The sequence below is a fragment of the Phodopus roborovskii genome, unplaced genomic scaffold (genome assembly GCF_943737965.1).
Source record: "Phodopus roborovskii unplaced genomic scaffold, PHOROB, whole genome shotgun sequence".
NCBI lineage: Eukaryota > Metazoa > Chordata > Mammalia > Rodentia > Cricetidae > Phodopus > Phodopus roborovskii.
In genome coordinates, this window is record NW_026126432.1 from 4,038,254 (window position 1) to 4,054,333 (window position 16,080).

A 16,080-nucleotide genomic window follows, 5' to 3' on the forward strand; every position below is an offset into this window, starting at 1 on the left:
TCCATCCCACATGGTTTGGGTTTGTTTTCTGTCTTGCTTTTGGTATCAGGGATTTACCCAGAACCTTGTGCATTTGTTCTACAACTGAGAGAACATGGTTTAATGTCCTGCTTTTACATCATAAATATTTTATTTTAGTCTTTTGTTTCCTTTTTTTTGTTTTTTTCGAGACAGGGTTTCTCTGTATATTAGACCTGGCTGTCCTGGAATTCACTCTGTAAACCAGGCTGGCATGGAACTCACCGAGATCTGCCTGCCTCGGCCTCCTAAGTGCTGGGATTAAAGGTGTGGTCCACCACTGCCTGGCACATCAAAAATACTTTCACCTACAACTCTAAACTTTCATTTAAACTTAATATAAGCTGTACTGAATATTTAATATTCTGTATAACCTAAGAAATTATTTCCACTTAAAAGTGACAAGGCATACAAAAAAGGTAAGTGGCAGGTCTGAGGCCACAATAGCAGAAGCAATAAACAATACAATCAATAGTATGCACTCCAGTATTATGAACCAGGTTACTCAGTAGCTTTTCTCTGGTGCATATGTATTTCTATTGTCTATATAAGTAAAAATACATAAGGACACTTTCTATGTGTAGTTTTTTTCTTTTGTTTTGTACAGTGTCCTTAGAATAAACCTGTCAGACTGAAAAAAAAAATCTGTCAAGAGATCTCAGAGTTTATTTTTCCTTTATTTTCTCCTTTGTGGTACGCAAAGGGATTGAATCCAGGAGCTCATATACTAGGCCACTCTATCACCAAGCCACACACCTTTGCCTAGATGTGAGATTACTCTCCTCTCTCTCTCTCTCTCTCTCTCTCTCTCTCTCTCTCTCTCTCTCTCTCTCTCTCTCGTGTGTGTGTGTGTGTGTGTGTGTGTGTGTGTGTTGGTTCATCTGGAGACCAGAGGTTGACACTAGCAAACAATGTCACCTCGGCCAATGAGTTCCTGTAATCCATTTGTTTCTATCTCCCTAGTATTGGGGTTATGGATGACTGCTAATGTCTTACTCTTTTATATGAGTTCAGGGGATCTGAATCAGGTCTCAGTGTTTATGTGCAGGCACATTGCTGATTGAAGTATCTCCCCAAGAAGATGTGAGATGTTTTAAGATTCCTAAAACATACATTAAAATTGCTTTTGTATTTAGCCAAACTGATTTTTAGTCATTTGTAGTAAGTTCCCATTTTACAGTAGCTTTCCTAATATTGTATTATTATTTAAGAAACACTAGTAATTATTGAACTTTATATTTCTTTTATTACTAGAAATGTTTCATCAGTTTATTTTATTCTTCTATGAATAGTCTGATGTCATCTTGAAACTAAAGTATTGTTCTAGACCTCACCTTTACTATAAATACATTTGAAAAATAAACATTTTTAATAGCAAATATTTGACTTATTAAGTCCAGCATAAGAACCTCAATAAATAGAAGTAAATTTATCATTATTATAAATAGGATTAAACTAGTATGTTAGTCTCACTATGAAGCCTAAGCTGATTCCAACTCACAACTTTCCTGCTTCAGTCTCCTGAGCACCTGGTATTATAGGAATGTTTCACCATATATGATATATCTTTACTTCCTTTTTTGAGACAGAGTAGTTCTTGCTGTCTTGGAATTTGCTATGTAGACGTGGTTAAACTCAAAGTCAAAGATAGGCCTGCCTTTGCCTCCCAAGTGCTTGGATTAAAGGTATGCACCACCACATCTGGCCTTTATGTGTGTTTTTGTTTTGTTTTGTTTTGTTTTTTGGGGGGTAGGATTGTTTTGTAGCTCAGGCTGGCCTCAAAGTCACTATATATTAAAAGCAGGCCTTGAACTCCTGATCTTTCTATTGCTACTTTTCATTACATTTCTTTGTAAAAGGCATACAATAATCTTTCATTCTTGCTTTTTAAATATTTTTTGAACTGATAACTATATTTAACTAGTTTTGAAAAGTTAGTTACCACTGGGGTTGGAGAGATGGCTCAGCAGTGGAGAGCACTGGATGTTCGTCTAGGATACTTGGGTTCAATTCCCAATATCACATAGCAGCTCACAACTGTAATATCAGTTCCAGGGGATCTGGCGCCCTCTTCTAGTCTCCACAAACACCAAGCAAGCAGATATACATGCAGGCAAAAAAAATCCATATATATAAAATTAAATAAATCTTTTTAAAAAGCACTACTGATAATTCTTTTGAAGAGTAAATATATAAATGATGAGATAAAAACCTTTTAAGTATATCAAAAGGATATAATAAGGATTTTCTAGCAACAACGAAGCCATTCGGGCCTCCTTAATCATAGGACGAGCCATGAGAGTTCTGCGCCTCCAGTAATGCTAAGGAAAGAGATGACACACTTAGAATACAATAGGCAAGTGCTAAGGATTTTCTGGGGTTGAAGTACTACAATGTCACAAGTCTTACATGGTCTCCTGTTCCAGCCAGATGAATGCACACAGGTCTGTATCTGCTGTTCCATTCCTTAGGCACAATAAATTGGAACCTATGAAAAAATTAAATTTTCTTTAAAGAGCTTTAGCTACAAACTATACATACATTTATAATTACCTTATTTGTGGAGAGGGTCTTGCCATTACTTGTGCTGTGATGACAGGTGTGACTCATCATGCCTAGCTCTAAACTTTAAATTTAAATTTAAAGTATTATTTAAAAGTATTATAATTTAAAAAGTATTATAATTAAATTCTGGCTCTTTCTCTAAAAGGATGGGCTAGTGGATTTACATCTACTTACTTATTTGTGTGTGTATATGTATGTGTGTAGGTGTGCCCTGACGCTTGTCAGAGGTCAGAGAAAAACAAGAGTTCTTTTCTTCTACCACGTGAGTCCTAGGAATTGAAATTTGTTTGTCAGCCATTTTGATGGCCTATAATTTAACTATCTGGAAGAAAATATTTAGAATTTTGACACTTAATTTATAACTATAAGTCCAAAAGCTACAAGAATATTATAAATCTACTTTCTTTTAGTAACAAAAAAAACATGAAATCAGGAAGAAGACTCAGGAAGTTATGGATTTGGTGGGGTGAGAAAGGGAATGAGAATATTAGGAGATAGAATGTTGCAAAGAATACTATGTTTATGAATAAAATTGTAAAAGGCTAAAATATTAACAATTTTTTAAAAAGGGAAATTACCTATGATAGCATAAATGGGGAGGAAACAAAAAATGGGCTGTAGCCATGACAAACTTTTAGCACATTCTGGACATGGACTAATTTAATGTGGTGTGGTATTATCATCAAACAAAACTAAATGACTGGAGATACAGCTAAGAAAGGAGATAAGCTAAGCTAAGCATGTGCTTAACATGTGCAAGGTTCTAGGTTCAATCCCAAGTACCACAAAAATTTAAAAACTGTATATTTACATACTAAATATACATATATGCACACACACATACACACACACTTAAAAAAATAAAGAAACTGAAGAGATGGCTTAGCAGTTAAGAGCACCTCCTGTTTTTCCAGAGTACCAGCAAGCATACACAGATTGGGCAGTAGATAGCTCACACACACCAGAACTCCAGCTCCAGGAGACCTGAAACCCCAACTGGCCTCCTTTGGTACCTACATTCACATGGCATACACTCACACAAACAAATACATAGACACATAAAAATTCTTTCTAAAAGGGAAGAAACAGAACAACTGATCTGAGGCTATAGCTTAGTAGTAGGGCATTTGCTTCCCTGGTATGTGCAAAGACCTGAGGTCCCACCTTTAATACTGTAAATGAATTATTTAAGAAAAGGAAAAGGATTGGGGGTGCAGGGGAGGGAGAGGGAATTGGGATTGACATGTAAAACAAGCCTGTTTCAAATTTAAATTTAAAAAAAGGAAAAAATAGAAAAGGAAAAGAAATCTAACAATTGGCATATGGGACCCAGGCTTCCTAACATGAGCTTTTATGTCTAGAATCAGATCTTCCTCATTCTTGCAATGGGTTAGGAACAGCTTTCCTGACTCAGCTACCTGTACTTAGTAAAAGTGAATTTACCAGGTGGCATTCAGAATCTTCAGCACTAAGAACTAAAAGTCAACATCAGTATACAGGAGAAATAAAACTTCACATACTGAAGAAACCCAAGTCAATCATATATATACTAAGCAACACAACCCTCCTTTAATATCACACATAGAGAAAAAAGGTGTGTGTGGAGTAGTAGAGGTGATCAATAATAATAATAATAATAATACACTGAAAAGTTGATAAGACAAATTAGAACAAAAGGATTTAAAAAACAAATAAAAAACACTAGGATTCTCTACATAGCTCTGGCTGTCCTGGAACTCACTACATAGATCAGGCTGGCCTTGAACTCAATGAGATACACTTGCCTCTGCCCCCAAGTACTGGGATTAAAGCATGCACCACCACAACCAGGCAACAAAAAGATTTTTAAAATTCCTTTATGATAGCTGTATGTACAGGTAGTTACAATTATTAAATTATATGATTGAAATGAGTAGCTTATGGTGATATATTATTTATGATTTATTAAAGTTTGCCTGAAGATTCAGAAAAGCAAAGTTAGACTCATGCTATAGAGAGCAGGCGATGGTGATACCTTTAATCCCAGCAACCAGAACTAGGAGGTGGTAGTACACCTGTAACCCTAGGACTCAGGATTAAGAGATAGACGGATCTCAGAGTTCAAGGCCACCCAGGTCTACACAAGATTAAATCAGTCTAAAAGAGAATTATAGCTCACACCTTTAATTTCAGCACTAGTGGGTTATAAAAGACAGGAGCAAGTAGTCAGGAGGAGCACTCATTCTCCAGCCATGCTGACGAGAGGTTACTGGGAAGGGAGGCTTGCTGAGAGCTGGTGGAAACAGGACTAGCCCATTCAGCCTGAGGTAGAGGTAAGAAGCTATTGGCCAGCTGCTTTGCTTTTCTAATATTCAGCTTGAAGTTTAATTAAACCCCAATATCAGTCTCTGGGTCTTTTACTTTTTTTGTTATATTTGGTGCCCAACATTAAAATACAAATTCATGAAAAAAGGTGCTTTGAGGCCACTTTGGGCCTAAGCCTGAGCAGCGGGCAGGACTCCCTCCTGAGTCCCTGCCTAACCAAATAGGTTTTCTTTCTTTCTTTTTTCTTTTTTTTTTTTTTTTCCTCAAGTCTTTGAGCAAGTGTGGGATTTTCAATTGTAGCTTTTCCAGTCTTCAGCTGCCACCCAAACTTTCAGGCTTTTCCTAGAACCTTTCTCCTCTTGGGCTGACACTCTCAGCTCAGCCACAAGCTAGTTCTCCCACTCAGAAGTGCTACACCTCATAGTTCATTAACATTATCGGCAGATTTGGTAATTCTTAAGGGAAAGGATTAATTAAAAAAAGAGTCCCCACACACACTAAAAAAAGGAAAACACTATTAAAATGAAGAGAATCAGATCTGTGTATGATTACCTACTGTATGGTGGTTTAAAAATGGAACATGAAGGGATAATCAACCATGGTTGACAAACTGTTAATTGTCATTTTGATAATTGTTTTTGTTTTGATAATTCTTAGTTTATCTCTAAAAATGTTGGTTGATATGAGTGCTGAGATGCAGGCCTTAGAAAAACAATACAGATTATAGAGATATTCAAACCCAGGAATTACATAGAAAACCAAAATCAGCATTGCATTTTAAGGTTAAAAAGGAACATTCTAAGGTCTTAAAAGAACCACCTTTAATGTATCTAATAACCTTACAAGAAGTGCCAAATGATGAAGATTCTATAAGAGCTACCTGGAAGCCTGTGACAGTGTTAGATTTAGGGAAATTCAAGGAAGCTATAGTCTCATATGGCATTCATTCACCATTTGTGAAGCAGATGATAAACACATGGACTGTTTGTAATAGGGTTATCCCTGTAGATTGGATAGATTTGATTAAAGCTGTCCTAGAGCCTGAACCACAATTACAATGGACTTTCTAGTTCAGAGAAGAAGCTAAGAATATTGAACAAAAGGCTAAAGCTAGAGATATAGATCTCTCCCAAGGTTAGATTTTTGGAGGAGATTACACTACTTTAGAAAGCCATTGTCAGTATGATGATCATCTTGTGGGTTTATGCCATGCAGCGACTTTGAATACCTGGGAAAAAATTGGAGAAGGAGGAAAGAAAACTGAATCATTTGCAAAAATTATACAGGGCCCAAAGGAAACATTCATGAACTTATTTTACTTTTATTATTATTGTTTTTTTTCATGGACTTCTTACAAAGACTGTCATTAGCAGTCAGTTGAATGACATCACACTCAGATGCTAGAAAAACAGTAATTGAAATAATGTCTTTCGAAAATGCTAATGCACAACGTAAATAGATAATCAGGCCTTTAAAAGCAAAATCAGCACCTTTAGACGATTAGATCCAAGACACAATTAATATTGAAGATCATGGCTATAATGATGATTCAGGAATAGGAGAGGTGATTGCAAAAGGTTTAAAGGGAAAATGAAATGTCAAATGTTTTAATTGTGGCAGACAAGGTAACCTGAAAAGGGATTGTAAACAGACCATTTCTAGAAACAATCCTTTTTATAAAAATAATCCAAATACAATACCACTCCCTTCTGGATTATGCAAAAGGTGTGGCAAAGGCAGGTACACATTCAGGGGGCCTAGTTTGGTCTTATTCGGGTTCCCCAGTTATCTGTCTGGAGTCAGTGAGCTTCCACTGGACTTCAGGAGTTTGGCCCAGTGCTTAGCTGTAGATCTCTGCATCTCCTTTCATCAGTTACTGGGTGAAGGCTCTATGAAGTCAATTAATGTAGTCATCAATCTGATTATGGGGGAAGGGCAGTTAAGGTACTGACTTGAGATTTTTATTTTATGTGTATGAGTATTTACCCACATGTATGTCTGAGCACCAAATGCATACAGTACTATGAAGATCAGAAGAGTACATCAGATCCTTTGGGAGTGGAGTTACTGATAGTTTCAAGTAGCCATGTTAGTGATGGAAACCTGGGTCCTGTGCAAGAGCAGTCAGTACTCTTTACCACTGATCCATCGCTCCAGCCCCAGAATCACACAAATTTAAAAAATTATATTCATTTTATGTGCATGAGGGTTTGGCCTGCATTAATGTCTTACAGTAGGTTCATGCAATACCTGCAGAGGCTAGAAGAGAACATTGGATCTGAGGGTTACAGAACTGGAGTTATAGATGGTTGTGAGCCACTATGTGGGTGTTGGCCTGTTTCCTCTGAAAGAACAGCCATTGCTCAATTGCTAAGCCATCTCTACAGTCCCATCATCAAAGACTTTTAAAGATGAAATTTTATTAATTGTGTGTATGTGTGCACACATGTGAAAGTCTCTCCTTCTACCATTTGGGTCCTAGGAATTAGTCAAGTGTCTTTACCCTCTAAACTATCTCACTACCCCTTAATAAAAATATGAAAGGCAAATTCTCTTTACTCAGGGATGAGCAGAGCTAGCACATGACTAAAATCCCTTGGAAATGTTTCTGTGTGACTATGTGCATGTCTAGAGTTTTATGAAAATGGTGATGACTTAAGTGTCACACAGTGTGGCCTCATTTCTATATCAGTATGCATGAGATGGTAACTAATTTCCTAGTGTGGTCATTTAGGACATCATCCACACTCTGTTAGCACAGCAGCACTTGTATGTGTTTAAGCTCATCTGGACACATGCTGCTAGACTCAACTCACTAATCTGGCTTACTGAACAGATTCTTACCTTGCAATAACAGATTCAATTGGCATGATACCAGGCACATAGTGGGCCATGGGAGAAACAAAGTGTCCATCTAGGATCTTACAATCTGACTGTTCTTCAACCTAAAAGAAAAGAAAACCAAGGTGTATGCAAAGTAGACTAAGGTATCAGTCTATCACGGACTTTTTGATAATAAAAAGTTCTATTCAATGAAAAACTAACATTATCAGTTCTTGCACTTGAGCCTCATTTTAATCAATAAGAACTGAGCTATAAACTGGCACCAAAACTTTTTCCCATGCTTACTATGTTTCTTTTTAGACCCATTGTTTTTTCCACCAAAAGATATATTTTGGTTTGATATTCTTTTTTTCCCCTTCTTCCTTCCTTTCTTCTTTTTTCCCTCCCTCAGTCTTTTGCAACAGGGTTTCTCTGTGTATCCTTGGCTAGCCTGGAATTCATTCTGTAGACCAGGCTGGCCTCGAACTCATAGATATTTCCCTGCCTCTGCCCTGCAAATGCTGGGATTAAAAACGTGTGCCACACCACCCAGCAAAAAAAAAAAAAAAAAAAAAAAAAAAAAAGATATTTTTATTCAAGGCTATTTATTGTTTCATATTTATTTAAAGAATAGCATATAACTGATATCTTCTGAAGTATTTCGTACCTGTCTTTCAAACTCCTCCATTTATATTTATCCAACAGGTAATTGTCCATCATGCATTTTTAAAGACAGCTTCTACTTATACATACTTGTTTTCCTTCTACTCTACAGTCTAGTTGGGAAATAATAAATTTAATTCACACACCGGCAGGCAATGTCTCAAAATAAACAAGTTAAAGGAATTCAGTACCATTCAATAGGGCTAGGAGTACAGTTTAGTACAGAGTGCATGTGGCTATCAGAGATATTCTAGGTTCAATTCTAGGTACCACAAAATCAGAAACAATCAAAAGCACTCAACAATATAAAAGCATTCAAAAGTACAATTTAGACGGAGCAATAATTGGTGTAGTCTATGCTGATATCAAGTATCAGAGTGGTCTGATGTCACACTACCTGCTAGTACATTATGTAAGGAGAAAAGGGGATTTCTATATGAAGTAAAGGCAATTTAAAGGCAGCAAAGATTAAAAAAAAGAAAATGCTTAAAATCACTACGGTTTTCAAGCTGAGGCAGGAGTCTCACAAATTCAAAGCTAGCTTGGATTATATAGCAAGACCCTGTCTCAAAATTTTCAAACAAAAGAGGCAATCTTGCTATAATCTTACTTCACAAGAAGTTATTCTTTAAAATAAGGAAAATAAAAATAAAAATCCTATCAGGTCAAAGGTTAAAATTAAAGTAGCAGGAAAGTATCACATAAACAACATTTTAAAAAATACTTCATCCATGTTAGTGGCTTCAATTCTTCAAATCCAGGATTGTGACTGTGAACTAACACTAGCAAATGGGTTTTCCTTCACACAACAGGCACTCTACCAATGAACTACCATTAAAAAAGCAAAAACAAGATGGGTTTTTGGGAACATGCCTTTAAATCCCAGCACTCAGGTGGATGTCTGAGTGCTTAGTCTGCAGAGTGAGTTCCAGGACAGCTAGGGCTACACAGAGAAGCCCTGTCTCAAAATAATAAAACAAAACACACACACAAAAGAAAACAAAACAAACCACAAAATACAGACAGTTGAGGAAATATCTATTTAACAATCGAAAATTAAAAAAAAAAGTTAAAAATGCTTAACCACTCATTCTGTTACCAAGACTTGATTATCAGATTCTAATCAGCCTATATTTTTACACCAGTAGAATATTATGTCAGTAGGTTCAGGTTTACAACACCCACTTTTTCCCCCTCCCTCTCCCTTCCTCCCTCCCTCCCTCCCTCTTACCCTCTCTGCCTCCTCACATGCACCCTGACCACTATCTCCTCCCATCCCCCCACCCCAATTCCACATGTGGGGCAATGCCATCCAGGTGGGGTCACATAGATCTGTCAGGTCATTTGAAGTAGGGACTAGGACTTCTCTCCTGTCTCTAGGTTAAGGCAGTATCCCTTTATGGGGGATGTGTTTGCAAGTTCCTTTTGTGCACCAGGAATACATCCTGGTTCCACTGCCTGAGGTCCCTTAGACTGCTCAGTCCTTCTGGCTGAGACCCATATTCAGGGGGGCCTGAGTCAGTCCCATGCTGGATTCCCAGCTATCAGTCTGGTGGTCTGTTAGCTCCTCCTTGTTCAGGTCGGCTGTCTCTATGTGTTTCTGCAACTTGGTCTTGTCCTCTCCCTCTGCATCTGGATTCTAGTTCGACTCAGTGTTTAGGTATGGGTGTTTGCTTCTGTTTCCAACAGGTATTAGATGAGGGCTCCATGGATAAGTTAGTTGTTGATCTCACTATCCGGGAAGGGCATTTATGGTAGCCTTTCCACGGTTGCTCAAATTGTTAGTTGGCGGCAGTCTTGTAGGTCTCTAGACCTTTCTTTAGGTTCAGTTTTCTCTTCAAACCAATAATGGCTCCCTCTTTTATGCTCCCCCCCTCCTGTCTTCTATTCCTACCCTGACTCAATCTTCCTAGTTGCACGTGCTTTCCTCTCCTCCCCTACTCTTTCTCCTAATTCTCTCTCCATTCACTGCCCCCCCCCACTTTCCCAGTGCTCTGGGGGACTTGTCCCTTCCCCCTCCTGTGAGGGACTTTATATGAATCTCTTAGGATACACCTTGTATCCTAGTTCCTCTGGTGGTGTGAATTATAGGCTGGTGATCCTTTGCTCTAGGTCTAAAATTCATGTATGAGTGAGTACATACTGTGTTCCTCTTTTTGTGACTGGGTTACCTCATTCAGGATGCTTTCTTCAAGTGCCATCCACTTGCCTGTGAATTTCAAGATACCATTATTTTTTTCTGCAGAGTAGTATTCCATTGTGTAGATGTGCCACATCTTCATTATCCATTCTTCAGTTGAGGGGCATCTAGGTTGCTTCCAGGTTCTTGCTATTACAAATAGTGCTATTACAACTATGAACATAGTTGAACAGATGTCTTTGTTGCATGGATGTGGATCATTTGGGTATATGCCTAAGAGGGGGATTGCCGGGTCCTGTGGTAAACTAATTCCCATTTCTGGAGGAACCGCCATACTGATCTCCAAAATGGCTGTACAAGTTTGCACTCCCACCAGCAGTGGAGGAGTGTTCCCCTTTCTCCACATCCTCTCCAGCATGAGTCATCATTGGTGTTTCTAATTTTAGCCATTCTGGCAGGAGTAAGATGGTATCTCAAAGTTGTTTTGATTTGCATTTCCCTGATAGCTAAGGATGTTGAGCACTTTCTTAAGTGTCTTTCAGCCTTTTTGATTTCCTCTATTGAGGATTCTTTCTTCAGTTCCATACCCCATTTTTTAATAGGGTTATTTGGTGTTTTGTTGACTAGTTTCTTGAGTTCTTTGTATATTTTGGAAATCAGCCCTTTGTAGGATGTAGGATTGGTGAAAATCTTTTCACGGTCTGTGGGCTGCCGTTTGGTCTTGTCCACTGTGTCCTTTGCCTTACAGAAGCTTCTAAGTTTGAAGAGGTCCCATTTATTAATTGTCGCTCTCAGTGTCTGTGCCCCTGGAGTTATGTTCAGAAAGCGGTCTCCTATACCAATTTGTTCAAGGGTACCTCCTACTTTCTCTTCTAAGAGGTTCAGTGTGGCTGGATTGATGTTGAGGTCTTTGATCCATTTGGACTTCAGTTTTGTTTGTGCATGGCGACAGATATGGGTCTATCTGCAGTCTTCTACACACCATCATCCAATTGTGCCAGCACTATTTGTTGAAGATGCTGTCCTTGCTCCATTGTATTCTTTTAGCTGTTGTCGAAAATCAGGTGTTCATAGGTGTGTGGGTTAATATCAGGATTTTCAATTTGATTCCATTGGTCTACCTGTCTATTTTTCTGCCAATACCAGGCTGTTTTTAGAACTATATCTCTGTAGTAGAGCTTAATGTCAGGGATGGTGATGCCTCGTGGAGTTCTTTTATCGTACAGGGTTGTTTTGGCTATCCTGGGTCTTTTGTTTTTCCATATAAAGTTGATTATTATCCTTTCAAGGTCAGTGAAGAATTGTGGTGGGACTTTAATGAGGATTGCATTGAATCTGTAGATTGCTTTTGGCAAGATTGCCATTTTTACTATGTTTATCCTACCTATCCAAGAGCATGGGAGATCTTTCCATTTTCTGGTATCTTCTTTAATTTCTTTCTTTAGTGCCACAAAGTTCTTATTATATAGGTCTTTCACTTGTTTGGTAAGTGTTATTCCAAGATACTTTGTGCAACACCCATTTATTTATGTGACATTAATCTCTTTGTCATCCTTCCTTTACTCTATAGAGTATTCCTATACTCTATATGTGACTGTACCATATTTTCCCAAAATAGAGGATGGTTTTAAAGTTATATACTATGTAACTCAGAGTTGCCCTGCACTCACTGTATAATCAAGGATGCCTTTCAACTTCTGATCCTCTACCTCTACTTGCCAAGTGCTAGAATTACAGGTGTGTGTCACCACAACAGTTTTATACAGTGCTGGGTATCAAACCCCAGACTTTGTGTAAGCCAGGCAAACATCCTATCCATAGATCTATCCATCAGCTCCCCAAATTCTATACTGATTAACTGATTAAAAAAACACTCAAGGAAAAATAAGGCACTTAAGAAATTGCTCAACATCCTTACCCATCAGGGAAATGCAAGCCAAAAAAACTCTGAGATACCATCTTACATCTGCCAGAATTACTAAAATCAAAAACACTAAAAACAGTTTATGCTGGAGAGGATGTGGAGAATGGGGCACACTCCTCCACTGCTGGTGGGAGTGCAAACTCATACAGCCACTTTGGTAATCAGTAAGGCAGTTCCTCAGGAAAATGGGAATCAGTCTACCTCAAAATCCAGTAATTCTACTCTTAGGCATATCCCCAAAAGATGCACATTTGATGGGAGATGTCATTCTGTGAATATGTTTCTCATACTGGTTAATGAATAAAGCACTGTTGGCCAATAGGAAAGGAAGATAGGAGGGCCTAGGAGACAAGAAGAAAAGAGGAAGTAGTAGGGAGGAGTCAGCATGTAGACTGGGGAGAGCACAACGCTAGTCCCTCTCTGGTAAGATGAGACCACGTAGAAATACTTAGATTAATAGAAATGGGTTAATAATTAAGACAGAGGTAGCTGATAAGAAACAAGTAACTGGCCAATAGCATTATCTCAAATACAGAGTCTCGGTGTGTTAATTGGGGCTGGCCCCGCAGTGGGTCTAATGGCAGGAAAAACTACTCCTTACACACATTCTACAACAAGAACATCTGTCCAACTCTGTTGATAGCAGCATTATTTGTAATAGCTAGAACCTGGAAGCAACCCAAGAAGCCCCTCAACTGAAGAATGGATAAAGAAAATGTGGTGTATTTACACAATGGAATGCTACTCACTGGAAAAATATGGAACTAGAAGAAACCATCCTGAGTGAGGTAACCCAGTCACAAAAAAACGAACATGGTATGTATTCAATCATATATGGATATAGATCACCAGCCTACAATTCACACCGCCAGAAAAGCCAGGGAACAAGGAGAACCCTAAGAGAGACATACATGGTCCCCTGGAGAGGGGGAAAGAGACAAGATTTCCTGAGCAAATTGGGAGCATGGAGGGAGGGGAGAGAGTTAGGATAAAGAGAAGGAGAGAAGAGGAGGGGAGAGGTGAGTCTGAGGGAACAGAAAGATTGAGACTCAGAAAGAATAGAGGTGTAAAAGAAAACAGATACCATAATAGAGGGAGCCATTACAGATTAAAGGAGATCTACAAGGATGAGCCCAATTAAGAATCTAAGCAATAGTGGAGAGGCTACCTTTATGCCTTTCCACTATAATGAGATTGCCAACTACCTTATATGCCATCCTAGAGTCTTCATCTAGTAGCTGATGGAAGCAGAAGCAGACACCCATAGCTAAACACTACCCAAACACCTGGAATCCAGTAGAGAGAGAGAGGAGTGATAAGCAAAGGGGTCAAGACCAGGCTGCAGAAACCCACATAATCAGCTGACTTGAACAAGGGGGAGTTCATGCACCCCAGTCTGATAGCTGGGAAACCAGCATAGAACCAACCCAGACCCCTTGAATGTGGGTGTTAGTTAGGAAGACTCAGTAGTCTATGGAGCTTCTAGTAATGGATCAGTATTTATCCCTAGTGTACAAATGGACTTTGGGAGCCCATCTCACATAGAGGCATACTTTCTCAGCCTAGACACATGGGGGGGAGAGCCTAGGCCCTGCCCCAAATGATATGACAGACTTTGAAGATCCCCCATGGAAGGCTTCACCCTCCCTGGGGAGCAGAAAGAGGATGGGCTGGGAGGTTTGGTGGTGGGGATAGGTGGGATGGGAGGGAGAGGGAACTGGGATCGACATGTAAAACAACCTTGTTTCAAATTTAAATTAAAAAAAAAATATGAAACTTAAAAACAAATAAATAAATGTGTAAAGTATATTTTAACCAAAGAATCACCTCTCTCCCCTCTTGTTTTTGAGAATGAACATAGGTTTAGTAGAAAAAATGAGAAAGAACTCTCAGGAATTAAAAAAAAATAGATTTTTATGTTGTTTACTATAGCTTAAGATTTCCTGGCCAGGTGTGATGGTGCACATCTTTGGTGGGCAGATTTCTGTGAGCTTAAGGCAAGCCTGGTCTACATAGTGAATTCTAGGCCAGCTAGGGCTACATAGTGAGAGCCTGTCTCAAAAACAAAACAAAACCTATTTCCTCATATATTTTAGAAAACTAAGTTGATAAAAGAAGCATCACAAACTAACTTTTCACTAAACATCTAATACAGAGAGTATTGACAACTAATGTGAAGGAGCAAGAATTCAATGCGCAATGTACCGTTGATTGCAAAGGAATAAAAACATCTTAAGACAGATACAAAGTTATAAAGCACAGGGCAAGACACAACTCAACAGATAATCAAATTGTTGAAATGAGCAAAGGGGACTGGCAGATGGTTCAGCAGTTCTTACAGAGGACCAGACTTTAGATCCCAGCACCCATGCCAGGTGGCCCACAACTGTAATTCCAGCTATATAGGATTTAATGTGCACGCCCGTGCACAGGCACATGCACACACACAGGCACATGCACACACACACACACAGAGCTTTCAGGCTGGAGAGATGACTCGGAAGTTGGAAGTACTAGCTGTTCTTCCAGAGGTCCTGAGTTCAATTTCCAGCAACCACATGATGGCTCACAACCATCTATAACAAGATCTGGTGCCCTCTTACGGCATGCAGGCATACATGCAGGCAGAATGTTGTATACCTAATAAATCTTTAAACAAATAAAATGAATCAAAAACAAGTAAAACTTTCTAAAAATATGAGCAAACGATTTAAAGAGATACAACAACTGGCCTAACATAATAAGAAGTTCAATATCATTCATATTAGGGAGATACAAGTCAAAAGTACAGAGATACTTATATTAAGATGGCTGGGAAAAATACAAGTGCTAGTGAGAATCTGGTCAAACTGGGACTCCTGTATAGTGCTGTGGATATACAATGGTGCTAATACTTTGTGAAATAGCCTGGAGCTTTGCTAGGTTAGATATAGTGGTACCATATGAACCAATAATAAATTTAACATGTATAGTAAATAGAACTACTTTGTGTAGAATGTTCACACAACATTTTACCTGAGTATTCATGGTAGCATTATTCATAATAGCCCACAAATGGTAGAAACAACCCAAATGTCTATGAATTTATGAGTAGATAAGAAATCATAGGGACATAGAAAAGAATACTGATACATAGTACAACATGGACAAGCCTTATAAGCATAGTAAGAGAAGCAAGAGAGATGGCTCGGTGGATAAATGTACTTATGTTACTAGACTGGCAACCTGATAAGTTCCAGAACTCAGCTAAAAGAGGAAGTCTACAAAGTCCTCTAATCTACATGTGTGAGGTGGAATGTGTGCTCACCCACATATACCATGTACACAACACAATAACAAAAAATAATAAATTAAAAATATTTTCTAAGAGCCAAACACCAAAGACCACATATTACATAATTCCATTTAAAAGAATGACCTAAATATGAGACTACATAGATACAAAAAGCAAACCAGCAACAGCCAGTATGTGGGGACAAAAACAGTGGGAAATGATAGCTAGAATGTTAATGTGTCTTTGGGGTCAATAATATTATGGAATGAAATGGTTTAAAAAAGGTAACTGATAGTTAATGGTTAAATACTTAAGTAACAAATCTAAAACATTCCCTTTTATACTTTAAAAAAGTAGACTTTACGACAC

At 38.4% G+C, this 16,080-nt stretch overlaps 1 protein-coding gene across 2 annotated transcripts in view; it reads right to left on the reverse strand.

Annotated features, from left to right (window-relative positions):
* The window catches only part of Abhd18 (abhydrolase domain containing 18), a 33,573-nt gene that overhangs the window by 14,842 nt on the left and 2,651 nt on the right, over positions 1-16,080 (reverse strand). For both annotated transcript variants that reach the window (XM_051185678.1, XM_051185679.1), the window contains 3 exons: positions 7,732-7,832; positions 2,428-2,506; positions 2,253-2,339 (listed from right to left, as the gene is read on the reverse strand). In XM_051185678.1, the coding sequence (XP_051041635.1) occupies positions 2,253-2,339; positions 2,428-2,506; positions 7,732-7,832 (267 nt within the window). The remainder of the gene's footprint in view (positions 1-2,252; positions 2,340-2,427; positions 2,507-7,731; positions 7,833-16,080) is intronic.